We start from the raw sequence: 27,936 nt of genomic DNA, 5'->3' as shown, positions 1-27,936 counted from the left end.
CAACTTCTTCTACCATAACCACTGCTGATGGCAGGCTGTGACTTCCAGGGTATGGAGTGGGGTCTAGGATTCCAAACTGAGCCTTGAAAAGGTTTAGATGCCAGGGGAGAGGATAGTCCACACTTACAGATGAAGGCTCATTAGGCTTTTCCAGTTTGCTTCATGGTACTCACTTGTGGCTGAAGTGTGGAACAGAGCAGGGAGAAGAAAAGTTGCTGTCCCAGGGTTTAAAAGAGAGCAGGCTGGACCTGGAGTCTGTGACTGAGCAAAGCACTCACTAAGTCACTCAGGTGGGCTTGGTGGGATTTAAGCTGTTGTTTGAAGCTTAGCACATATCTAAGTGCATTATCAAATAGAAATAGCTGTGATGCTAAGAATGCACTGAATTTTAAAACATCTTTCTGGATAGAGTTCAGGGACAATGTACATCAGAATACAAATCACAGATACTGATTCTTATTCATGTATTAGATTAAAGCCTTATTTCTAGAGAATATTTCTATTAGAATTTAAAATGAATCATGCAGAATAAGTACTATAACTATCTTGACAGAGTAGTAACATGAATTTGACATCAAGAGTGATTATTTGTCATTGTAGTAATTCTTAGGTGATGTAATTTAGTTCTGAAGCTTCAAAACTACTCTGTGAAGTTTTGTAACAGTAAAGAAAATAGAGGTTGCAGTTTATTCCAAAACTTCTCTATGTAGAGGATTTAGTTTGCTTGGTATGAAATCTAGTTATTTTCTAGTATTGCTGAACAAGTTGATTGTTAATGATCTAACGAATTATAAGAAGGTAAGTGTGCCCATATACATATATAATTAAGCTGTGTTTTTTCTTTTAAAAGAGAGAAGTTTCCTCCACTTATACCTGTTCTTCATATCTTCTTATAATCTGAAAAATACTTCTAATTATGCAGGCACAATTATTTAACAGGTATACCTTTAAACTCTAAAGAATTGGTATTTAATAAAAAACCTCTTCAGAATTTTCCAAGGAGTGTTTTTTCCCATTGTGTCCTTTGACATTTGCCATTTGGGAAACTGCTGTTTGGGAAGCTGTTGATGAGATGATTGTCAAAGAATGGAAGTGTGACTGTTGATTTCCGAACTCTTTTCAAAATACCTCATTGCATCCAAATTATTTGTATTGATTTTTATATTTATTTATTTACCCTTTACCTTTGAAAATTTGCCCCATCATTAGGAAAAAAGGAAACAGTCTCCTAAATAATCCCTTTAAAATCAGACCTTAAATTTCTAACAACACAGTTGTGTTTTCTTTAGGCAGCATAAAAAATGTTTTATATGAGTAGTAAGAAGCTCGTTCATATGGTGCTTTAGATGTCTTTTTAGGGTTTCAGAAGAAGATGGGTTTCTATTCTCTGAAGTATCTCTGATACTTTTCAGGATGAGGTGAATGTTTCTCACAGCTAAAAACAGGGTGTGCCAGTTTGCTGGTATTGGTAGAGTTGTCCTTGAGTGGGTTTCCCATGGCATACCTAGCTAATCTATGAGCTTAGCAAAAAGTTCTGTACTGTGTTAAAAGGCTTCATACCAACACTGACTGCTTATTACTCTGGATTATCATTAACAGGTGACTGATCTTCTCTTAATAAAAGAAAATAAAAAACTAACTCAGACATGAATTCATCTTTACAGGAGTTTCCCATATTTAATGATTGAAAACTCAGTTCTAGTGTAAATGAGTCACACTGTATTTAAATGAAACGTGTTGAGTTTAGACTTTTGAAACATTAGTCAGTGCTGAATATTACATATTTTGATAGAAACAGAGAAATGAAGTGAAAAATAGAGTGAAAAAGCCTGCGTGATTCTTTTCTCTCTTTTATGTGAAACTTTGGCTAGTCTTTTAATATCTATTTGAAGTGTGGTCAGTGTGATAAATTGCTGTTTAACAATGCCAGAGAACTCCCTTTTCCCTGAAATCAATTAATTATAAACTGGAAATTTCAGTACTTTGTTCAGTGTTTCTTAAGTTAGCATATTTCTGGGAGCTTTCTGTGATCGTAATTCCTAGCTGCACTGGTGCTTTTGTTTCTCTTCATCTGTGGAGCCAGGGCTCTACTGTAAGGATAGAATTCTATCACTTTTTTTTTCCACATTTGATGTGGTATTTTGCATACAGCTGCAGAGTAGACAGTTACCTTTGAAAAGAACATTTGGCTGGTTTAATTTGATTAGAGCAAACCACCTCAATCATTACTGAACTAAGACCGTTTTCACTTTAACTTGGCTGTAGGAGTTGGGAATGTACTGACTGTGCTTAGATGTTTGGGGGAGGACTCATTTGGCTACACAGCTCCTGCTGAAGTGAAACAACCTCAGAGGACCTTGCATACTCTGCTCTTTCCCAATAAAAAGGGAGGGCTTTGAAGCCATTGAATGTCACATTTAACTTTCCCTCATTGTGAGAAGGAATTGAATTCCTTTTCTTCAAAAAAATATTGGAAATATTTAATGCACAGAAATACAGAATCATACATTTTTTTAAAACACCATGATACTAAAACCATGCATAGGATATAAAAGTCTTACATTTACAACATATTAAAAACATGCCCAGCCACCAGTATTTTGAATAAAGTTGTAATAAATTCCGACATATAAATAGAAATATGGTGGGATTCTCATAAATACATTATATCCAAGTTAAAATTCAATCCCTTTTAGTAAGTCTTAGTAAGATTCCCACTTTTTTTCATGATGTTTTGATTTTCTGCCTCTTCCCATATCATATAAACATATTGGGGTAGTTTTTGTGTTGCATATTAAAGATCAAAAATGATACTTAAGATTCACAGTACTATATATTCTTTGTGATTTTTGCTTTTTAGTTTCCCTCCCTGATGATCATATCATTTTCCTAGAAAAACTCTTGTGGCTGTCTAGAATCTAAATATGTCTCAAATAACAGACATTCAATAAATTGTAGTCAGCGGGTATTCTTTAGAAAATACAGTTCTGATCTTTAAGTGCCCTGACTTTGTGATAGTGCATCATCATGCAATATTTGAGAGGATTACAGCTGAAGGGAGAGTTTCTGCTTCTTTTTGCATTATGTTCCGAAAAGCAATATGCATAGTTAGCTGTTCATCTGTGTCATCAGCCTGATGGCAGAATTGCATACACATCTTCCAGCTAATCCAAGAATCAAGCTGCAAATTTAGGGCTCAAGTTTCCACTGGGGAATTGAAGGGGCTACACTGATTCAAACTGCTTTGGTTGTTCAAATCATAAAGTCCTAATGTTAAGTTGAACAGAAATGCACAGTACAGGCAGACTGTGCAGAGGTGTCCCAGCAAGCATGCATGTTTGAGACTTCACCATTCAGAGTTTACATGCTTCAACTATTGAGTTCACCAAACTGGGGTATAACAATTCATTAGGTTTTTCACTGAATTAGATTTAGCATTTCTGTTTCACTCCTAATTACACTTCCTTTTTGTGCCACAAATAATTCCTCTCTAACTCAGTATGTTAAATACTTGATGTCTGCTTTTGTGTTGTCACCTGAGCATCTTGTCCAGCATTATCTCTCAAATTCCAGGTTGCATCACAGGTACATTGATTTCAGTGCAGTGTACATGTCCTTTCTTCAAGGGCAAATGCTTCTAGTGCAAATGCTTCTAGAGCTACAGTTAGAGACTTTGCTGTACTGTTTTGAAGTTTATGTCTAATGTTACTCACTAACACAGCTCTAGAACCTTTATTACTGATTTCCAGGTTCTTTCAGGGCAGCAAAAGTCAATGACCTGTATTCCTTCTCTGTGTTAGGAAGTAGATTATAAAGTGAATCTCGTTTTGCCGACTTTTATCTATCAGCATAGTTTGTATTTGTGAACTTTATGACACAGAGATTAGGCAACATCTGCACTTTAATTAGTGTGTTGTTTATCCTTAGATAACCTTCTAGATTGTTAATGGAGATAGGCCTACCCACTGATCTTTGTGGTTTCCTCGCAGACATCTTTAATCAATTTGTTGCCTCACTGTTTATCTCTGCTTTTTATAAAATGCTGAGCAACAAGTTTTAATCAAAGCAGTAATACCCATATCCTGACAGGTTGGAATCAATGACTATGGTTTGAAAATTAGAATGATATGTCTCATTAAATTTAAGGCAGAGCCCAGACAAGTTAATACTTCTGCAGAACGGAGCACCTGTATCTCCTCATTGCAGAGAATCCTAATCATCCTACTGACTTTATGTTTGTAGCATAGTTAAAAAAAAAAAAAGCATTACCTGCCATTTCTCAATTCTCTGTTGCTTATTATTCATATTGTCTCTATTCCTAACAGCTCAAGAATGTTTTATTACTTTTAAATTTTATTTGGTCAAATTAAAACATTGTTTAGAGATGTCAGTTATTTCAGAAGCAAATATTTGTACAGAAGTGAAAAAATACAGCAGTGAGACTAGAACTGAAGATCATGGCAGTACAAGAACAAGAAGAGTTAGGATTTGCACAGAAGAGGCAGGTAATCCGTTTGACTAAAAAGGAAAGGTATTTGTGGATATAGATAAATGGCAGACAGGTGAATGACAGTGATGAGAGGAGTTTTCCTAGAAGACATTTAAAGACATTTAAGGTATACTGGAATATCCCAAATCAAAAGGATATTGTGATGTCTGTAAGAAAATACAGTTCAAAGAGTGCTTGGTTTCTAGTAACCCAAAGTTGAGAGTGTACAAGACTATTCTGCAGAAGCAAAGCTTAAGTCATGAAAAACAAGTAATCTTTTGCTGTCATCAACGGCAAGGATCTTGAACCTGTGATTCTAGAAGAAGCAGTAAACTAAGTTCATGAAAATACTCATAAAGCACAATTTAACCACTGTTCATAGTAGACAAAGTTTAAAGACAAGTAGATAAGATTTAAGGACAACACTTAGAGATACAATCAATGAAGTAGCTCTTCCTGGAGTACAAAAAAGAGAGATCACTCTCTGCATAGCCTGAAGTAACTTTCAATAGCTGATTTAAGAAATTCTAATAGTCAAGACACACAGTCATAGTGCCCACAATAATTAAGTCTGACATTTTTTGGAAAAGGGATGGTTCCCAAACTTGACATAGTAACAATAGGCTTTAGAACAGAGAGATTAAGAAACAAGAAGTAATTCAAAAACTTAGCAGTCAAGAGGAATGATTTGAAGTCTTAGATTTGTAATGGTGGGTAGTTAAATAGAGAGTTGCAGCAGCACAGTTTTTGTCACTTGGGTCATACACCATTCCTTGACATCCATGCTCTTTCCAGTCGCTGAAATCCTGGCTGCTGTTTTGATCTATATCCTCCTCCTGGATGCTAGATACAGCAGGACAATTTAAGGGTATTGGATTCTTAAACTCTCTGGAGGAATGGGTGATGTTTGAGGGAGACAAAGACTTTCTTTATGGCTGTGCTCCAGTGTATCATGATGGACTCACAAAAGGTACACACGGCCATGCATACCAAGATAGGGATGTGAGGTAATTGTGATTAGACACTTTATTGATCTGAATATTAAAAGTGTATTCCATTTTAGTCATTTGGGGTCTCCCCATACTGAGTGCCGAGTGAGCATGTGCTTTAGGAGAATAATTCATCCAACTCATCCTTGGTGCCCATGCTGGAGTACAGTGAATTGCTCTCTGGAAATGCTCATTATGACTCTAGAGGGAGCCCAGGTGGACAAGCTTGAGAAGTGGGGCCATGGGAAGTCTCATGAGGTTTAGCAAGACCAAGTACTGGTGCTGCACCTGGGTTAGGGCAACCCCCAGTATCAACACAGGCTGGGGATGAAGGGATTGAGGGCACCCCTTTGGAAAAGGACCTGGGGGTGCTGGTAGATGAAAGGCTGGACATGACCCATCCATGTGCACTCACAGCCCAGAAGGTCAAAGGTGTCCTAGACTGCATCCAAAGCAGTGTGGATGTCAGGGTGAGGGAGGGGATTCTGTCCCTCTACTCTGCTCTGCTCTGGTGAGAGACACCCCACCTGAACACTGCATCCAGCTTTGGGGTCCCCAGCTTGGGAAGGATATGGACCTGTTGGAGCAAGTCCAGAGCAGGGCCACTGAGATGGTTGGAAGGATGGAGCACCTCTCCTGTGAGAGAAGGCTGAGAAATTTATGTTTGTTCATCCTAGAAAAAAGAAGGCTTTGGGATGATCTACTTCTGTCCTTCCAGTACCTGAAGGGAGCCTACAAAAATGAAAGAGGGGGGACTTTTCACAAGGGCTTGTAGTGACAGAACAAGAGAGAGTGGCTTCAAACTGAAAGAAGGTGGGTTTAGATTAGATATTAGGAATTAGATATTAGGAGAGATTAGATATTAGGAATTTCTTTACTCTGAGGGTAGGTGACTCACTCAGCAGCTTGCCCAGAAAAGTGGCAGGTGGCCACATCGATGTGTTCAAGGACAGACTGGATGGAGCTGAGCAACCTGGACTAGTGAATGGTGCATGGTAGGAGGATTGGAAGTAGATGATCTTCTAAGTTCCTTTCCATCCCAAACCAGTTTATGATTCCAATCTAGGGTGGCCATTCAAATGTAGCTTGCTCGATCTCAATGAGATTAATGCCAGTCAGTAAAATTTGAAGGTGAAAAGTGGAAGTGCAGGTAGAGAGTTTGTGCAGTAACAGATGTCACAAAATCAAATAGGAAATTATTTTGGGTGTAGGGGAACAAAACATTAGTATAGAAATCAGAGGGTAACTTGGATTACAAGAATTTAGATGAAAGATGAAGTGAGTATTATAGGGGAAATTTTTTTTAACCAAAGTCCATTGTACATGAATTGTTGGTAAGAACTTGTACAAGGCATTTGTTTTTATCACTTGGCAAAATTTATGCACTTTCTGTAATAGGGGAGTGTAGGTCTCTGTGACATTTTCTGGCTTCAGACAGTCTAGTTTGTGTTTGGCATTAAAGTGCTAAAGGAAGCTGATAGTAGCTGGGATGGATGGGCATTGCCTGCTTACCCTGCACCCAATTTTAAGCTACAACAGGAGCCATTTTGGTCAAAATTTGTTAATGCTTTACAGCAGAAAAAGTAACTGATGATGTGTGTTGGAGATGGCCGCTCATGCGGTCTACAAGTAGTTTAAGGCACCTTTCAAAGCTTTCTTAGTTGTGGTTTCTCTTTTTGTCATTACTCTTCACTCTGCCATACTGATCTCATACAGGATTTGCCACTAAGTGGGTTTATTATGTCATTATTGAAAAAATTTTGATGCTGCTTAGTTTCGTTGCCTTGATTTAATTTTGGGCAAATTGCACAATTGTACAATTGCAAATAGTTGGAAAACTCTGGTGTCTAACTTACATTCCAGTCTGAATTATCCAAGACCTGAGTTTTTGTAAAGCAGTGGTGCTATACCTTTATCTCTTGGAATAATTTTGGGGGGATTTCTGTTTTTCCATAAACTCAAAACAGGTCAGCCCACATTGCTCAGTAATAGCTTTCAAAATTAAAATCAGTCAATCAATACTGCTAAAAGATTCTCCATGATTTTTTATGTGAAGTGTCTGTTTTATAATTTGACATAACTTGACATAGGCTTGAAAACAGTTTTGTTTATTATGGATCTACTAAAACAATATAGTAGTAGTAAAGTAAACAATCTACTCTATTAAGCTGTTTGGATATGAAAATTACACATGTGGGTATATGTGGAAAAGGAAAACCATGAAAATGTCAAGATTTTACTCCATTTAACTTGAGAATTATTATTTTGTAACATGGATTAGGGTTGTTAGACATTTATTGCCTGCACTTTAAAAATGTGTGAACAGTTTTCTTTTTTTAAAGTTTAGAAAAAATGGGAAGGGGATAAGGGCAAGTCAGGGAAAAAACCATCCCAAAAGCTAATGGTTTTTAAAAAGTTGCATGATATTGAAAATTGGAACATGGAACTGAAATGCCATCCCACTCTTAAGTATAATAAAGTAATACATTTTATTTAATATGTTCTGGAAAGAGTAAATATAAATTATAAATATTAATATCAGTGGCAAAGAGCCCAGGCATCTTTTGGCATCTATTGGCTTAAACTCACCTGGGGAGCAACAGGGACAACTGAACAGGGAATGTCAATGTTTAAAAGCAGCACAATTAGGTTTTTTAATAGCTGGCTTTTTTCTCCTCTTGTTCACAGTACAAATACTTATTTTTAGGGACTTTAGAGAATATTTAGATTATGTGATTATGTATCTCCTTTAATACTTTCTAAAAGTATTCAGATCTTGTAGAATTCAAGATTACTTTAATCTTTCTTCTTTCAAGCATGAAATTGCCATCCCTTATCAGGATTGGCCACTCAGTTTGAGAACTCAGCCATCCCAGAGCACATCCTTTATACAAAAATATTGAAGTAACATTTGTCAGCTTTTAAATGGAGGCTTTTTTGAAAAGTCTGTTGAGTTCTTGAAATAAAACTAAAATTTTCTGAATGGACATGGATTATCATAGACTTTCTAATAGGTTGATTGTATTATTTTCACAAGCCTGAAGAAATGTCCTTTTGCTTTGTAAGATCTAAATCCATGTAACTTCCCTGCCGTCTGTTTTTGAAATTGTGTGAACTGCACTGTGTGTTCAGATCCATAGTCATACACCATAAGTGCTTGCGTTCTGAGGCATCCATAGAAATGTTAATTACTGTGTCTACCTGGATTTAGCAAAAAATAAAGCTTCACTTTGTGTGTTTCTTCCAATGGACTTGAGACAGCTATTTGTCAGTCAAATATTTTCATAATCGAGACACAGATTCTTACATTAGAACATGTAGATGCCAGTTGTGATGTTGGAAAACTGAGCTGTGCCTGCATGAAAAGTGGGTAAGGGAAATCACTGGATAAGTTTGTTTTTCTTCACAGAAAGTCACTTCAATTCTGTGATAACTCAGAAAGCAGCTGAATGGACCTTTATAAAACATGTGAACTAAGTCACTTCTAAGTGGAGACAGCTGGGGTCTATTTAATATCCTGTGTAAAATGGTAGAGGTCAGCCTCCTGGAACAACTTAGGAGTTTTATTTCACCAGTATCCTACTGCTTCAGGGACCTGGGCTGGTGGAAAGGCTCTCAAGCTGAAGTGCACCATAAGGAAAAGCTCCAGGGCTGGATCTTTCCTACCTCTGCATTTGCTGTTGGAAGACTGGGAAACATCTTGTGGGCTGCAGTACCTACACATCTCAATGCAAATGTCTTTTGTGTGAGTGCTTATTAATGCAGGCAGCTAGTCTCAGTTTTTTCTTCCAATCTTATATTGTGATTTAGGCTTTAGGATATTAATTGAAAATTATTGAGAAGTCATTTAGAATCTCTGAGACTGGGTAACAAGTGATTCTCAAATGTACTGATTACCCTAACTACACAGATTATTTTGTAATTTGGGACATTTTTTCCTAAATCACTTAACTTGACAGTTTTATGGGGTTCTTTTTCTCTATGAAATTGATGGAGCCACATCTTTATTGTCTGTGGTCATACATTCCCTTAATGTGTTCCCTGTATCTATTCAGTTTAATTAGTCCTTGAGTTTAGAATATTATTTTATTTCCTGCCTCTTTTTGTTCCATTGTGTGTTGAACATATCAGTGAAAAAAAATACCTTTGTAGGCTTTTGTGTGAGTAAACACTGGTAACTGTTCACTCAGACAAAAGCTCGGAAGTTCTATGATATAGCAATTGATAAAGTTGGTAGTTCAGTGACACCATAATTAAATACCTGTGGTGCAGTGAACTTGAAGATTCACATAAAAAGTTCTTTTTTTCTGATGATGTTCAATATGATTACATACTTTTCATATTTGTGACAATTTGTTTTTTTCCTTGACTGCTTTTTAAAGTTGAAGATAAAGAGAAGTGCTAAAGTAGAACTAAGAAGAGTAAGTGTTTCTGTTAGATGGGAAAAAGGTGAAGATTAGGAAAAAAAAATGTGTCACTGGAATAGGCAGGCTGACATCAGAAAAGGCTTTCCTAGACCGTGGTGGTTCTGTGGGGCCTCTTGCCTGTTTAGTTAACTCTACAAAGGCTTAAGATCATCAACTGTGGTATTTTTGTGCTGTTTCTCAAAACAGAGGTAAGTTGTGGAGTTTAGAGATGGAATATAGAAGATAATGAGGAGCAACTCCTTCAGACCTCATTGTCTCTTGACTCATTCTTGAAATTAAAATAATTACATTAATAAAACAATTCACATGTGGCTTAGAAAGGGTTAGAACAATTTCTGTCTCAGCCAGTATTTATGCTCTGTAGTGAGAAAGGTGGTTCCTGGTGTAGGGAGTAGTGTAAGAGCGGGACAGACATGAAGCGATAATTCCTGGCAAGGTAAGGCTCTCACTGACTTCTCTGTGATCTTAGCTAATCCATGTCCACTGCTTTGTCAGTCCTTGCAGCATTTGCAAGCAGATGGGAGCCAGCCTCTTGCTCCCAGCAGATGCCTCCCAGCTCACTGATGCTGGGAGCTGGCTGGTGGCCACCAAGCCATGCTGGCCATGGGCTCTGCTGGGCCCAGCCCTCCCTCAGCCCAGCCCAGCCCCACACTGTCTGCCTGGGCATCACAGAGCACACCCTGCTTTGCTGGCACCACCTGGCTACATGGGCCCTGTTTGCATTTGCCTTCATGTAAAAATGTTTTAGCACTCCGGGAACCAGACCTTGTTTTGCAAGATTTATTACAGTTTGCTCATTTCTTTCAGAAATGTGGAAGATGATGCATGCAAAACAATCAAAAAGCAGTTTTGCCATGTATTTACATCTGACATAAACTGTAATTTACAAAATTCTGAATTTACTTCAAAACTACCCATACATTAATGTTTAAACCTTCATCTCATGCTGCTGAAAGACACCCCAAAAGAAATAGTTGCCTTTGCCCTGTAGTAATAAAACAGTCGAATAAAATTTATTGCCAGCTCAAAATGCTACTAACACCTCATTTTCATTGCCAAACTCTTCAAATAATCTTTAATTTGTTTTCTTTTACATATGTGTGCAAGAGTTTAAAGGAAATACTTAAAGAGCTGTGTAGTCCGTAGAGTACTTCACTCCATGTGCGTCAATCTTTAAATGGTTGCCTCACTGTGCCATGTAAATGGGCTAGAAAGGGAGGAAATGTGTATCAGACATCTACCTTAAGAACTGGAGGATGACAGCACCTGAGAGTCTTACAAAAATAGATATTTTTGGTTTACTTTACATGTGATATGAATTAATTAAAAAAGCTTCATAGAAGAAATGACAAGGCAGACAAGGAGCTTGCATGGCCACATTTGAATGGTCACAAATGGGAAAAAGACCACAATGGTGTCCAACTCTTAAAACACTTGCAAGATGTAGTTCAGATGAAATGTGTAAGGAATTTGCATGCTAATGGAAAAAGGATCCCATTTTATGTATCGAGGGTTAAGGAGCAATTGCCCCAAGCTAAATTTATCAAGCCAGAAGAATCTTGTAAATTTCCATTGAAGATTTATTAGTCCCATTTGTTTCTGTTCTTCAGAACATGAATATTAAACTCAATCCTGCAAGTTTGTCGCAGGTGAAAGTTCCTTTCAAATTAAAGGAAATTCTGGACCTGTGCCAAGGCCAGTTAAATAAATGTACCAACTTCATGAGGCCTAGGTAAAGGGTCTTGTATGTTGAGCTGTTTAGGATTGATGCTAGTCTTTGAGGATTGAGTGAATAGGGCAGAGGTGGTTTTAGTGGGTTTTTTTTGTTTTGTTTTGACTTGTCTCCCATTTTGTTTTAACTTCTACATGGAAGAAATATTTTAAAATAACTTCAGGAATGAACTGAACAGAATCTGCATTCCCACCAAGTAAAAATGATCGGTTACATTCTTTCTGGGGAATAATAATATCTTCTAAATTCAGATAAATTAAAGCATCTTTTCTAAGTTAGTCATTAGGCATCTTCCATAGCAAGCAGGGAGAAACAGTACCCTCCTCACAGTGATTCAGTCAACTTACTACTTTCTCCTGAATAAATGAGGACCTACATGGCCCATTCAAACTAACCCCCAGTTTCTGAGTAGCTCCATCACAGGAGTTGTATCTTTTCCATGGAAGCTGAGAGCAGAACCCATTGCTTCGCAGGCTGTGCAGGGCTGTGGTGTGGGTGGATGGCGTTTGACCTGTCTGATGATGGCTAGCAAAAGACTGGTATGTTCAATGAAGTTGATAGTTTTCTTACAAGCCTTAAATCTGCCTTCTGCTGAATCTAAGTACTTTGTAGTCCCATAGTTTTGATACTTCAGTTCTAGCATAAATATCCTCTTACGCTTCATTTTTTCTCATAAAGTTATCTGTTGCTCTGCCACTCCATTTTTTTGTTACATCTGCAACTTAAAAAGAAGAGGGCGGTGTTTTTGTGTGTAGATCAGGTTTCCTTACAAAACCTCGCCAGATCCTGTTTGTTTTTCTTACCCATGTGAGCAATTGCCTTTGTATTTTGATTTTTGGAAATCAGCTGAGTGCTGTTTACTTTTGGGTAGATGGGATGTTATTTGTAGCATGTGAAGTAGTGATGACAGGACACAGTACAGTGCCACTGGAAAGTTGCTTGAGTTCACTGTGCTCCCTTCCAGGTTTTGCTGAAGTGAATGAGTAATTCCCTTTGTCTGAAGTTCGTGGTGCTGCTGGCATCATGGTGCACAGGAGTATTGCTGGGAATACATTTGGCATCAAAACCTGATGGAAGTCACTCTCCACGTGTATACAAAAAGCACTCTGAACTGCATTTCTGTTTTTATGTGATACAACCTCATGCAGGACAAATTTGTGGAAAGCAACACACAGAGAGTAACACACCTTTTGAATTTTCACTTGACTTAATCCTGAATGTGGCAACTGCATTCCCCACTTAACCACTTGTGTTGGAAGTGGACAGGTATGTCTGATCCATTTCAGGAAATTTTAAGCAGTTCTAGACAGGTTCTTTCAACAGATGCAGACATTTTTTAAAAGTTCTTTTCATTCAGTTTCAATATCTGGTGTTAAAATGCTGGTTCCATTTTTAAGATAACAATAACTATTCACATCTATTGCTGTATTCTAGTCTCCCAGGTTAAGACTGGGAAAACAACAGTTCACAGTTTCCGAATTTAAGGACAAAAAAATACTGTGAAAAATGCCTTAGAATACATCATCACCATAGTTTTCAGAGATGAGTGCCCATATTCACGAATTTAGTACTAAGGGGTAACAAAAAACTTAGGGTGCAGAGATTGTGGTACAGATAAGGATGCCTAAGTGCAGAAGGGGACCATGCATGTTGGGCCCCAAGTTGTGGAGTTCTCACTGCATAGGTAAAAATCTGATAGGGGTTGAAATGGCAGACAGGGGGTTACTTTTTTCTATCCAGGTGATGACTAGCTGAGTATAAGAAAGAGGAAAGATACCTGGCAGATAAGGCAGATGAAGCTTTAGGTGATGTGTATACTTAAAAATCACCCCAGTGCTTTACATGCTGCAGGTTAAGTGCAGCATAAGTTCTTGGGTAGCTCAGGGCTGGTGGATCATGCAAGGTCAAGACCTATGACAGGTTCACTCTGCACACTGGTACTCTGGCTTCAGAAATGCATTCTACTACTGACAGGCCTAAAACATTTAACACAATACTACTCAAAGCTTGTGTTGTCATGTCGACTGACCATGCTGTCATAGCAATAAACAGATTGGTATAATTTGCACCCCGTTTCCCAGTGATGTTGGTTTCATTCTCTTACCAAGGATTTCCTTTTTATAATGTCATTTAGAGAGACAATAACTTTTTATTTAAGAAATGATACATAATAATAAACCCAAATATAAACAAATGGGCATGAGAGTGAACCATGCACTGTTTTACTGTGGTTTACTCCTTTGCTAATTGCTTTCTCTTTAATACATGGATATATAGCGTTTTACGTTAAAAGGTCTATAGAATCCCTTAGTAATAGTATTCCCTGAATACATTAGAGCCACACAATCCAAGTAATTGAAAATAATTAATTTTGTTCTCTTATTAACGTCTCTTTTTACTAACATGTATGCTGTTTATTTACGTTGTGCATGTATAGTATTGCCAACTTTAGCCAATTTAGCCTTTTGTTTTTCTTAAGGCTTTTTTTTTCTTCTGTTTTGTGCTCTTTTGCTTTAGCAGTAGAATTCATGGTATTGTTAAACTGTGGAAGTTTTCGCCTTCTAAAAGTCATCTCTTGATCCTTCTTTGAGAAAGACAAATTGTTCGGTCCCAACTCTGCCTGTGAAAAATAGAAATGTATTTTCTTACAAGGCTTTAATGTGTCAGTGTCTTACAGATAATTACAACAATACTTCATGCCAGTAACAGAACCACAGCAAAATATTTTCCATCTATTGCTCTGTCTCCCCTGCTCTTCACCATCACATCATGGCTTTGGACTCTTTTCAAGAGGCGCCACTACTGGTCCATCCTGGGAGGTGGCAGCAGCATCATCAGCACTCAAGTGTATTGGCAGCCCTTAGCAAGCCCCCTTGGCTTGCTTTTACAGTGGATGACAGCTAGGCCTTTCAGATTTACTTTCAGGTTGCTTCTTCTCAGGTTGCTTGTGTACCTGAGGGCTTAGCCTGTGCTGGGTGCGTAATTAGGGCTCAAGCAGCACATGAGTTTTCAGTGCATCCACCATCATCCAGAATAATTGTGGCCATGGAGTAACCTGGAGGTTTTTCAGGAGCAGCAGCCCCTGGATTGATGATAAGCGTCAAAACAGAGGACCTCCTCTGTCACCTTCTACAGTAGCTGCTCTGTTATTCTTAGGTTCTCCTATGAATCTACAAGAAGCAAGAGTTTGTACTCAAATTTGCATTGGAATTATATACCATTTTTAAAAAAGTGAATTTAATACCTCAGGAACTGCTGTATTATTGCAAGCTTTTAAAAAACTATATGAGATTGTACAGAGTGTCAAACAGTACTTCGAATTTGACTTTTTGCAATGAATATTTTTTTGTGGAGTGAAGGGTTATTATTTCCTTTGTTATTTTTGATATGTTAGCATGATTAAATCTCATGTGTACATAGATTAGATTATTAAGCCACTGAAGAATGAATGATAATTTATACATATATAAATGGCAAATACATATATTTGTGAAAGATAAATTTTGAAGATGAGTTGTTTTCACTTAAACCTAGAAGAGAGATGTTCTTCTTAGATTTAGATCCTGTAGGTCTGGCACCAGAATTAATTCAAAATATAAACTGAAATGTGGAATCTGTAACAAGCAGTTTGTGAGCTACAGTAAAGACTGGATTTTGTTGTATCTCATCTTACACCATGTACAGCTGGAAGTCCAGAATATCAACTGGGCTCATTTCATTTGAATTAAACAAAATCAATATTCAGGCATAAGTTTTACTTACATGTTGAGCAAATTAGGGAATCTAAAAGGGAATACAGCTATTCCATGAGGAAAGTATTGTAAAGAAAATCTAAAAAACAACAGATGCAAACACATTGCCAATGAATGGGAGCATCTTTAGTTTGTACTCTGAACTGGAAGCTTAGAGAAGCTTGCTGGAGGCTCACAGCACTGTATAGCGGCAGTGTACATGACTTGGAAAGGCAGTGTACATTTACTTGTTGAAAGATCACATGAGAGCACTATGAATAGGTCAGACAGCTATTGCTGATCCTAAACAATCTGTCAACGACTGTCTTCATAACAGGCCATGTTATTTTTCTGATCCGGGCTGACTTGGCATGTCCCTGGCCTGCCCTGGGACAGTGTTTGGTAGGGCAGCACACAGGCTGTGTTCAGGCACCACCCAGCTGGGATTTTCCCTCCGTATTGTCAAGGGCTCCGTGTGTGGCCAGTTTGGATAAAATCAGTTGCACTGAGATTGTTCATGGACTGGTGAGGAATTAAGCATTTTAAACACTGGTGAACTGTCGGGTAAGTCCTGAAGAGGAGTTCTGCAAGGCAGGATGTAGTTTGCATTATGGAGTCCTACGAGATCCTTTTCTGGTTCTTGTCTGTTAAAGATAATCTCCCTCTGGGAAGAAGGTGAAAGGGAAATGACAGTGTGAGGGCTGAAAGAGATAGCATGCTGCTATAAACAAAGAAAGGTGCAGAGAATATCTTGTCAGGCCTATTTTTCCTTGAAGTAAAACTCTTTTAACAACCGCATCTTTTAGTGGTTTGGGTGGCACAGTGAGAAAATGTCCTCAGCCTTTTCATCTTTTGGGCACAAATCTTGGTTTTTGTTGAAAATGAAAACTGGTTTTGGTGGTTTCATTGGAGCAGACATTTGTCTGCATCACAAAACCATTCAGTCTGGCACCAGAGCTCGTCATTGCTTGAGTGGGGCCCAGTGCAGGAGAGCAGGGGTGTTGCAGGTCAGGGCTGCAGTCGGGACTGAGCGTTGAATGCTTGCCCAGTCAGCCCACTCTGTCGGACTTTAGCCAGTGCTATTTACTTCGCTTTCACCAGCATCTATTTCTCTCTGTCACTTTCTCTGTCTCTCTCCCTCACGCACACTTAAAGAACAAAAACCTCTTTTATACAGCTTAGCATTTTAAATAATTTTTCCAAGTCAGAAAGGGAGAGAGACTGGAAAAAATTACAGCACAAAGCTCAGCTTGCAGATGAACGATTGCCTTGTCATCCTAATGTCCCCCTTCCTTTCCTTAAACCTCACTGGTGAGTGGGCTGTGAGCAGCAGTGTTGGCTGAGCTCTGCTGGAGTGGGTGTCCAGAACAGGACTTTCTGCTGCTTTTCTTTCATTCTACAGTTGCTTCTCCATGGTAGATCTTTCTGCTCTGTGCACAGCAGATAATAAATGAGTGACTTCAGAATTGAAAACATCTATCTACAGAACATCTACTTGTCCTAGATAAATTAATTGATTTTACCTGATGTTAAATCTACCTTTACTACTGTTTGCCTGAAAGAGATTTCTCCTGGAGACAAAAGGTGATCCTGCTACTCTTCCCTGGAGGGGTAGCAAAGCAGGAGAAATGTTCACAAACTCCAAGAACCCAGTAGGAAGTAGAGAATAAGGATTTAAGACGTAAAGTTGCCGTGAACACTGTAGACATACCCAAGATTATTTAATCAAGCTTGGCTCTGGGCACCTGACTTGTGGCTGGATGGAGCTGACTCTGGCCTTGCTGGCTGTGCTGCAGGCAGTGCTGTGCCCTCATGCCATGGATTTTCAGTACCGAGGTGGTTCTGTTGGTGCAGTCAGAGTCCTTGTTATGTTGCAGTCTGCTGTGGAGCCATACCTTAAGCGCTGATGCCCACTGGGGCAGCTGCAGCTGGAGTTAAAAGTACATTGTGAAGCTCTTGAATACCCCACGGGCCTCTGAAAATGGAACTTAGGTCTTGCATTACTGTGTGGTTCTACAGATGTTATATCAGGGAAAATGCCATTTAAATACTTTGAATTTAGCGGCCTCTTCCTCTGCATGTGCGCTTTTTTCCCATCTAAAAGTGTTTTACTAAAGCTCCGTTGAGCAAGAAAACTCTTCATTTGAAATACCAGCATTCAGAGGCCTGGAGAAGTGGGTGATTGCTGATTAAAATGAGACAAAGCAGTATGTCCTGAACAGAGGGAAAGAACTCTGTCATATGTTTCAGAGTGGGAAACTCTATTTCCTGTTTTGCTGTGTTGGGCTTGGTTCTCCTAATGCACATGTTCCAGTCCAGTTGCCCAGCTATTGTCTTCTTCATCCAAAAGATGACCCCTTTGTTCCAATACATTGGGTATTTATGATTCCAAGTAGATACTAGCTTCTGTCAGCATTCTTTTTTTTTGCATCAAAATCAAGAAAGGAAAAGGTAGCTAATATCAAAAGTAGGGGTCAAACTGTTTTTTTTAAGGAGTACCTGGTTTATAAGGTTGGGGTGTACAAAGGGCTTGCTGCTGAGTTACTTCTTGAGAGCACAGGAGTCTGAGGCTGCTGCTGAAATTTGGACTAAAAGGACGACCAACTGTCGTTCTTCAATACTTCTAGGTATGAGAGGCAGAAATTTTCTGTGCTTATGAACTTCCAGGATTAACCTAAGCCAAAGGCAGTAAAAACAGAAGTTGTTCAGGTCCTCCTCCCCTTATTTGTCCATAAACCTCAGTCATGGCTTGTGATAGTCTTGGTATCCCAATCTTGTGGTGTTTACATAAACACTGTCAATACATAAGTTCTGTGCTGGTTTTCTGTCATGCAAATAAATAGCTTTCAGAGTTAGGTTGAGGCCACCAAACTCTTTTCATCTGTGTATTTGCTCAGACTTGAGAAATCTTAAAACTGAAGCATATTATTATGCCACTTTTTACGTAACCACAGTCCTCTAAAGCATTTCTCCTACATGTAAATCAAAGGTTCCAATTCTCTTGCTCTGTTATGCATAAGCTAGGAAGTAACTCTTTTGAGGAAGACACTGTTCCAAAGAAAATTAAAGTAAATCCATGTTATTAGAAATCTTTAGGATGCGAGGACTGGTTTTGTTCAGTGCTCTGAGTGACCATACAGGGATACATATGTATTCATGTTGGCTTAGTCCTACTGCAGAAAAATTACAGTAAGCCCTTGGATGCATTGGCAGCAGCTAATTCTTGATCTTTCTTTTGACTATGATCCAGTTAATTTTCCAGATGTACCCACTCATCTGTTTGACAATAGCCAAGAGAAATTATGTCCTACATATTTTTCAAGTCTTACAGTCAGATCTGTCTTTCAGTATTTCTTGCAGGTGTCATGGGCTGATCTCCATTGCTGTTATCTCAGTTTGCTCTGGAAAAAATGTTTATGCTACTTGAAAGTGGGAAACTTCACGGCAATTCTCAGATCATCTCAAAAGCAAATCTAGTAACATTTAGGGACTTTCTTGGATCAGTTGCAACCTACCACTCAGTAGATGCAATAGTTTTCAAAGTAATAACTGTCTTTCTTTTAAAAGCATTTAGGTGTTCATATTGTAAAATGAAAGTGGGCTGAGGTTGCATTTGTCAGATTTTGTGTTGTAAGAAGCTGTGGAGACTTCAAGGAGCATCATCTGGTTTTCTGCATGCAAAAAATCCCAAAATATTTTTGTAGAAAAGCAGGTATGCTGCTGGACTATAGGAAGATCCACCAGGCACTAAACACATAAAACAGAGACATAGATTTGTAGCTGATAAGCTCCTGCTTTAGTACTTGAAAAAAACTTGAAAAAAATGTGTGCATTAAAACTCAGGTTCTCTGTTAGTGTCTCTTCAACAGTGTTCCAGTTCAGATGGACACACTGGGCGGTGTATGACTCCCAGCCAAACATCTTGTTAAATGCTTGCAGGATTTCCCATAGCGGATCTTACTTTAATCAAATAATTCAAACGTTTCTCTTGTAAGTACAATAGAAGGGCAGGGCTTGTGTTTACAAAGTATTCAGTATGGAAATCCTGTATTAATTGAGGTACATTTACTTCACTTAGGACAGTGTCCGCATAGTAACTCTTTAAATAAAAAGCCTTTTGCCCATTCCAGAGAGGCAGTCACGTGCAATGTTAATGCGTCACGTACAGAAAATCATGAGGAAATGGCTTCAGAGATGTGCAATGTAGGCAGCAGAGATGTTCCTAATTAACAAAGACAATTTTATGGATGATATTCTCACAGTGAATGTAAGAGAGTATAATTTATATAAAGTAGTTTTATCCCTGTGGAAACTACTAAATAAAGAGGCTGTGTCTTTCTCAATCTATTTCAAGAATGATTAGCAGGAGCAATGCCAGATGTTGGTTTTTTTTTGTAATATGAGTTAATATAACCTCTGATTTAAATTATTATCTTTCTAAGGTAGCAGCTATATTTTCTGTGAGTAAACACAATGTATTTGTACCCGACCCAGTGCAGAATCTGAAGCTTTTATGATTAACAGTAAAGCATTTAGAGTTTCACATAAAAAGTATGTGGAAAGGAAAGATAATATGAATACTCACTGTTAATATTATTATTCTGTAAAAGGTAACCAGAATTGTGCTTCTCTGAGTTCCTTATTTTGCTGTGCCAGAAAATGCCAGAATCAAAATAACCTACATACAGAAGAATTAACAGAGTCAACATTTTCCTCCTCAGTGAGTTGGAAATTACATGTTGCTTCTAAGTTTAATACAGTGAAATCTTTTTTCCTTTTTTTCTTTAATTGCAATTCTGCTATAGTTGAAAATATGGGGGTTTTGCCAGTGTATTAAATACCTGGCAAAAGGGGTGTTCTAGAACATTTTAGGTGAATGTAGGTCAACACAAAGGAATCATACAGTTGGAAATATTTTCCAGTGTTTATGTTCAGATGTTGAGACCTGTCTGGCTCCTCTCTATTTGCATGTGTTGGGGTTATAGGCAGTCCGGCTACATTCCACGTTGATTTATATAAATATATTGCAGATTATTAACCTCCAGCCAAATACCAGTAAATTTCACTTTTCAGGAAGGTTTGTGACTTTTCACAAAACTTGTTTGCTGTGTACAGGACATGTACACCCCATTGAGGGAATCTTAGAGAACATTATCTGTCATTATGAGAAATGTGCCAACACATTTTCTCTTACGGTCACTGTGTTGCTATAATAATTAATGTTTGTTTGTTCAGATTATGATTACAGATTAAGTACAGATTAGTCTTCAAGCAGAGGTAGGGTCACGCTCTTAGTATCATATTCTGGAACTCTGGTTCCTAATTTATTACTCACTGAAAAGCATCCTTCACCTAAAATGAATGTGCATGTATACATTTTCAAAATATGGTGTCTAATAAACATTTTTGCAATGTCAGACTGATGATTTTTTAGGAAATGCTGTCAAATGAGAGCACAGCCTTACTATGGTAAATGCCAAGTGAAAAATACTGCTCTCTTAAACCCAAATTACATTCTTCCCAAGTGGTTGTGCCAATTCTAGTGTTTTCTTCTCTTGTGAAATACATTGAGATTTAAGGTAAGAAGTAAAATCTCAGTGCAAGATCTCACATACATCTTGTCTGTTTGTCAGATATCCTCTGGGAAAAGAAGGGACTCCCAAGGCTTTGTGTGTGATCAGTTGTTTTCAAATCCTGTGTATAAAGCCTTTAGTCCTTGAACAAACAACAAAAATACTACTTGATAACATTACCAGAAGTCCTGCACTTCTCAATTCTAATGAAGTAATTCTGAGGAGGAGTATGAAAGATAAAAGTAATACACCAGCATCATTGATATGATGTTTGAAAAATAAGCCATAGTATCAACACTAGTTTATGCTGTTATCAATGAGAGATTCTTCAATTTAACTGTCTAGACCTTTTTCTTAGTAACTTCATTCATTTTTAAAACTACTGTCACCTACTAAAAGTAGTGATTGATTTTTCTGCCTCACCTCAGAGAGAAATGCAATCTGATCATGTAATATAAATGAGTAAGCACATGAGTAGAGTAAGTGAGCAGGGAAGAAATGTCCTTCTGGCTGTTTAGATGGTTTCCTATTAGGATTTTGTAGAAGTGGGACTTGAGGAAGGGTAGTGAAAATCACTGGTATGAATATAGGTATGAAGCACAGAATGATGAGCAGATGTTTTTGAAAAAGGTAGAACAGTGATTAAACCTGGCATGGTAGATGGAGGGGATGAGAGAAATCCTACTTAAAACCAAAAAACAATAGAAAGTAGAGTAACCAGATAGGAATGTGATATTACGAAGAGCTTTGTAGATTAGTTCGGTGTTGTGCAATAAGGTGAAATGATAAAGAAGTTGCAGTAAAAGAATGACCAAAAGTGATGAAAGAAGTAGTGACATCGTGTGCACAAAGCTTTTTTTTCAAATAGTATGCTGATTCTGGAGGTATTCCTTCTTTTCCATTCTGTATACTGTAAGAAATTTAAATGGACATGCTTGAGATGCAAGTTACATCTGTACTGGTTGCTGTATACTTACCTCTTCTGTTCTTTTCCTCTTTTCAGGTTGTTTGATGTGTGCACTGTGTCACGAACAGACAGAGAGACCAAGTTAACATTAGTGTTTGAACATGTGGATCAAGACTTGACTACTTACTTGGATAAAGTTCCAGAGCCTGGAGTGCCTACTGAAACTATAAAGGTATTTAAGGAGAAAGATTTTAGGAGACAGTATTTCAGAGATAAATCAGACAAACTGTGTTGTGATCCCTAGGATTTTGTTGCATCAAAATTGAGTAGTGCCCAGCTTGGGACATGAACTGCAGCACAAAGTAACAGATATAATCTCTTTGTGAAAAATGCTTCACTTGTGATTTTATTCCTCTTTCGGAGTTCTAAATTTACTGAATCTCTACTGTTGTACCAAATGTAGCATTCAAGCACAGGAAGGAGAGGGACCTGTTGGAGCAGGTGCAGAGCAGGGTCACCAAGTTGATTAGAGGAATGGAGCACTTATCTAATGAGGAAAGGCTGAGAGAATTGGGATTGTTCAGCCTGAAAAAGAGAGGGCTTAGAGGTGATTTGATTGCAGCCTTCCAGTACCTGAAGGGAGCCTGCAAGAAATATGGAGACTATTTACAGGAGCATGTAGTGACAGGAAAAGGGGGAGTGGTATAAAACTGAAAGAGTATGTTTAGATTAGATATTAGGGAAGAATTCTTTACTGTGAGGGTGGTGAGGCACAGGAACAAGTTGCCCAGGGAAGTCATGGCTGCCCCACCCCTGGTAGTGTTCAGGGACAGGTTGGATGGAGCTCTGAGCTACCTAGTCTAGTGAAAGGTGTCCCTGGGCATGGCAGTGGGATTTTTAAGTTGTTTCCAATAGCAGTAAAGCCATTCTGTGATTCCACGATTCTGGGAAATCATTAAGAACGACCTTTGCTTCCAGCTGCAGGCAGATGATTCTGTTATTGTTTCAGCAGAGACTACTTGAACCTTCCCTTAAAGGTGAAGTGCTGGATGTTGCTAGAATGGATAAAATAAATCTTGTACTCCTTATCCCTTTTCCTTTGCCTTTTATTTCCCCAAGAGACTACTTTTGCTTTATGTCCTTCTTGCCAGGAGAGTTTGTGCACATTCTGAGAGCAAGAAATGTTCGTTGTGGGCCTGTGGTGTGCTCTGCAGAGGACATGGGCTGAAGGGTGGGGAGAGTGATGATCAGTTGTTACAGAAGCTGGGAAGGCTCTCAGTAACTGGGAGGACAATAATGAAGTTTTGTTGTCATGTTATCTCATATTCTGCATCTGTAAGGGAGGACCCCTACCTAGGGTAGGATGTGCCTGCATTATTGTTATTAAAATGCATATACCAACTCTGCTTTTCAGAGAATCTCACAGCAAAGTGCCACGTTGATGATAGATTGGGTTGTTTTACAAAAGGTTTGTACCTGGTAAGAGAAGCAGAGGGATTGATGTTGTGACATTTTGACATTTCTTTTGATTTTTTTTTTTCATTTTTGTGAGGAGAAATAATTTATGCTTTCAGACATGCATTATCCATTATCTTTCACTTGTACTTTCTGGAAGTATGTTGTATCATCTTAGTCTGGCACAAGTTCCCAGGGAGGAAAAAAAAACATGAAAACTGTTGAAAACTTAGTTATTTTAATAACTTTTAACAGCTTCAGACTTAGGAGGTGTGTGATCTTTCAGTATAAAATTAGAACTAAAGTGAATAAAGATCTATTCACTGGTGTCAAAGTCACATATGTATAATACCAGTCAGTTCCAGCAACCATGTTTTTAACCAAACGTAATGGATAAAATAAATTTTTTGAAAAATGGATACAGCTTCGATTCAGTCAGAAGAAGACTGGAATGTACCTATTATATCGTTAGACTATTTTATTATAATGCTGTTAAGGTTCTATTTGGACTTTGAAGCCACTTACATCAACTCTATTTCAACTGAACTAACATTGTGAAAATAAGATGCAAGGTGGCTGGCATATTATTTAACTAAATATATTGAAATTGATGGGATCTGAAAGACCAAGCCTCTGAAATCTCAGTTTGAAGTATCTTTTGATCCATGTTTCATTTAAAGGAAATTCAAGATGTGAGCACTGTACTGAAGTATTTATGATTTCCAAAAATTCTGTTTTGAAATTGCACTGTGAGACTGTCAGATATATGTTTGGATATACATTTCATGGAGATTTTATACTGATGAAGGAAATCATTGTGCTTACATTTGAAAAGCACTATTCTGCATAAATGGTTTACTAGTTAACCCAATTGCTATATCTGATAGTTTGGCAGATTAAAGTAGAAAAGCCACACAGAAACAAGGAGGAGCAATTTTGGTCTTTTATGTACAGTGCAAGTTCCACTGCAACCGGTGAAATTAGTGACTGCAAAATTCAGCTTGTGGTACATAATCACTTTTTAAATGGGTGAGGAAAAATGTAAAATTGCTGTTTACTTGGTCATCACTGTTGATTTCAACATTTTCACAGTAGCTGATGTGTTTTTTCTTGAATCCTCTGGCACAGGAAAAGAGAGAGATTCAGTTAACTTAAGTTGCACCCTGTTGCTTCATGTTTATGTCCAAATATCCAGTTTATGGAGGTACTTTTGCTGATAGTCAGGGCTGATTACACAAGGAAGGGTCTCAAGGCTTATTTTTAGTATATTTCAATACCTTTGTAATTATAAAATCTTTATGGATATTCCTGACAGAAACTAAAGCAAAACATACTTCCCCTGGCTGCAGGAAAATACTATGATTTTGTAGCAGCTGAGCATTTAACCCAGAGCACATACATCGTTAAATGACTAATCTGACTTTTTATAGTTTGGCTTTTGAGGTTAATATGGATTTGTACTTCATTTATTTTCCAGAATTGCAGACAATTTGTGTAGAGTATTTCCCCTCACTGCCAGCACAGTACAAAACAACTGCCAGTATTGTAAGACCATCTGTTAGAGTTCTGTGTGTGTCAGCAGCACAGAAGTGCCAAATGAGCCAAGCTCTGGATAGCTTGAAGTTGAAGGATCTAATATACCTCTTTGGCACCCTGGTGTAAAATCAACAGTTGTTAGTGGACCTTGAATGACATAAAATTGCTATGAGAGAAGCATCAGCCCCAAAAGATCTTTTTTGTGTGAATTTACTACCATCATTACATAACATTTAGGGAAGGGAGGTGCAGCTTCTGCTGGTTTGGGGCATGCTGGGATTTTTGGTTACCACCTGTCAAGAAATAAAAGTGACACTGGTACCATTTTAAGAACTTTCTTTGTGTTTTGCAGGCAGTCAGACTGTAGCAGTTCAGAGAAATGAGCCATATTGGTAATTCAAACACAGCTAGAGCTTTTGTCTTAATGCTGCTCCACAATGCCTTTCTAATGCCCAAGTCCCTGCAGTAGGAATCACCCCAAAGGGTGTTTTAGGAAGATACAGACAGGTGTCCATAACATGATAGAAGAGAGGTAGTTTTCCTATGAGACATTGCCTGGTAGTGGGAATACATACCCAGGATCTGAAGCAGACATGCTCACTTCCCCTTTCTGTCACCAGGAGTGTGGATGTTCTCATCCATTTCTGTGGCTCTGGCTTCTGAGTTCTGGGTTATTCTGGACAGAGCAGTTTTAAATCTTTTCTGCTGACGCCCTTCCATTATTATTTAATTGAGTCTACTTTGAGCTGGAGGGATGGTGAACACTACTCCAAATACTTGTGGACACAGTGTTCACTTTTGAAAGAGAACCATAGTCAGCCTTTGTAACTGCTGGATTGTAGTCACGCTCACACTTGCTGGCTTCCTCTGTCAGACCTGATTAATATATGTTCCATATGGCATGAATCAGAATCAGCAATGACAACATCTTCCTTCTTTCCTCTCTACCCATCGTCTCCTCCCTTCTTTTCTTCCTGGGATGCTCTTTAACTTTAGGGCAGTTTATGTGGAAATGCAAGGTATGAGTTCATCTTCCTTTGGACACAGCTGTTAGTCATGCACAAATCTTGGGTAATGTTAATGTCTCAGCAGTTGAGCCTCCAAGAGTCTTGGCTCTTTAGGAACTTTTGTTAGCTGACATAGGGGTAGTGGAAGTGGGAATGACACATATGCCACAGAACCATGATTTTCTTTTAAATAGTTAATAGACCACTAAAGCATTTTGATGTCTTATCCTTTGGGACTGAAGCGTGTTTAAATGCGTGGTCACATTTCATTCTGATGCTTGTGCTGGCATGATTTTTTTGATCCTAATTAATTTTGATATGGATATGGTTGTTTATAACACTAACTACATTTTTCATGTAGAAATCATGAATATGCAACCAAGATGGTGTTTATTGATTTAATACTGCAATTTATTTAATAATACTTAGCTTTAAATTAATCTATGAATGTAATGGCTTTGTATATAAAGCTGTACGTTAAGCAGTTGGAGAATGGTTCTTTGGAGTTCTTTCCAGTCATCTTGTACTGTTAGACCAGAGTCTCTTAGAAGTGGTAGGGGACAAAAAACTTTTACTGGGGTTCTTTAATTTTAGTAATGAATAAAGTTAATTTTGTGAGGTAATGTCATTATAAGCAGACTTGTGGCTTCTTGCAATAGTTTTCTTACAGAAATGTAGAATTTAGGCTACGTGTGCTGAGTGGGCTGTGCATGTTTCAGTCTGACAGTCAGCACCAGAGGGAACAAAACAAAGGTTTCCAGTACAGCAGGTGCATATGTTATCTATCACAGAATGTCGCAAAAGCTGGGAATGTTTTTCTACTCAGGCCTGTGATTTGTGAATCTCCATGGTATTCCCTCCAGCCTTGAACGGGGCAGCCAAATCACAGAGTGAGCTGGGTTCACTGTATATGCTTTTCTCTGGTGTGTCCTGGTTCCTCACCCAAGTGAATGGCTTCTCTGAATATTTTTTGGATATTTACTTCTTTGCATAGAAAGCTCATATACCCATCTGATTCAGGTATACAGATTCTGGTATTTAGATGCCTGAAATTTAGAAAGTACAGCAGTGAACCTAATTCTCTTTTGTGAGCTTATCAGATAGTAGCCCATAAATTGATTTTTAAAATATTTGCCTCAGTCATGGCATACTGTTATTGTTGTATCCCTGTTAGCTTATATGACATGCTGTTAAACCAGGCAGACTGGTGACATCTTTGCAAGATTCCTAGAAAATTAATATGAAGAAGCTGTTTCTCAGAAAGCAGAGCAGTGTTCACTGTTGTGAGGTAACTCAGCCGTATGCCATGGTTTGTACCTACTCAGTTGGTCACGTATGAGATGTGAAGCAGATGTCACACAATCATGCAGTTCTGAAAATAAAGCAAGATATTCCAGGAAAACAGATTCACCAGTACTGAGTCTTCAGAGGGCGGCTGCATTTAACATCAAAGTTAAGTCACTAAAAAAAAGAACCTGCTTGAATTATTAAGAAAGATACTAACAGAAGAGCTGTTATTATCGTTTTCCTGTCAGTACTTTTATGGTAAAGAAAGAAGCAAAACTTAGTGAGGAATTTGGAGTGTACAAATAATGGATCAGATCCCCAGCTGATACTAAAAAGTGTAAATCCATTAGCTTCAGTGAAATGGTGCCCATTTACAGCTGCTAAGGGTTTCATTTTTGTGGATTATTTTGCAACAGATTTTATTCTGAATCTGTATTATAAATTAAAGAAGAGTTGCCAGTACAAATAAATAAAAAACAAAAGGGCTGAACTGATATATCATGTGGGGTAAATCTTCTTTTTTCTTTCTCTGCCTTCTGTATGAAAGGGTAGCAAGAGAGAGTAGGTGTCCTGCACAAGCTCTGAAGGAGCTAAACATTAAAAAATGGGTATTCTCGAGAATATCCACTCTCCAGAGTGGCTGTTCCCTGTGTTGTAGGTGGTGCAATTTCTTTCCCATCTGTGCTGCATGTAGAGTCACACCCACATCTCTGGCTGGTAGCAGGTAGCAGTGTAGAAGCTGACCAAGGTGTTAGGAGGAGTCATGATTCTGTGAATAGAGAGACTGCAGCTCACAGGATGTC

General features: G+C 38.2%; 1 protein-coding gene across 5 annotated transcripts in view; it reads left to right on the top strand.

The window, feature by feature from the left end:
* The window catches only part of CDK6 (cyclin dependent kinase 6), a 137,365-nt gene that overhangs the window by 9,053 nt on the left and 100,376 nt on the right, over positions 1-27,936 (top strand). For all 5 annotated transcript variants that reach the window (XM_064704300.1, XM_064704301.1, XM_064704302.1 and 2 more), the window contains exon 3: positions 21,945-22,080. In XM_064704300.1, the coding sequence (XP_064560370.1) occupies positions 21,945-22,080 (136 nt within the window). The remainder of the gene's footprint in view (positions 1-21,944; positions 22,081-27,936) is intronic.

Source organism: Zonotrichia leucophrys, chromosome 2, assembly GCF_028769735.1.
Source record: "Zonotrichia leucophrys gambelii isolate GWCS_2022_RI chromosome 2, RI_Zleu_2.0, whole genome shotgun sequence".
Classification (NCBI taxonomy): Eukaryota; Metazoa; Chordata; class Aves; order Passeriformes; family Passerellidae; genus Zonotrichia; species Zonotrichia leucophrys.
The sequence above is the reverse complement of the archived record's forward strand: the minus strand, read 5'-3'. Positions and strand labels throughout refer to the sequence as shown.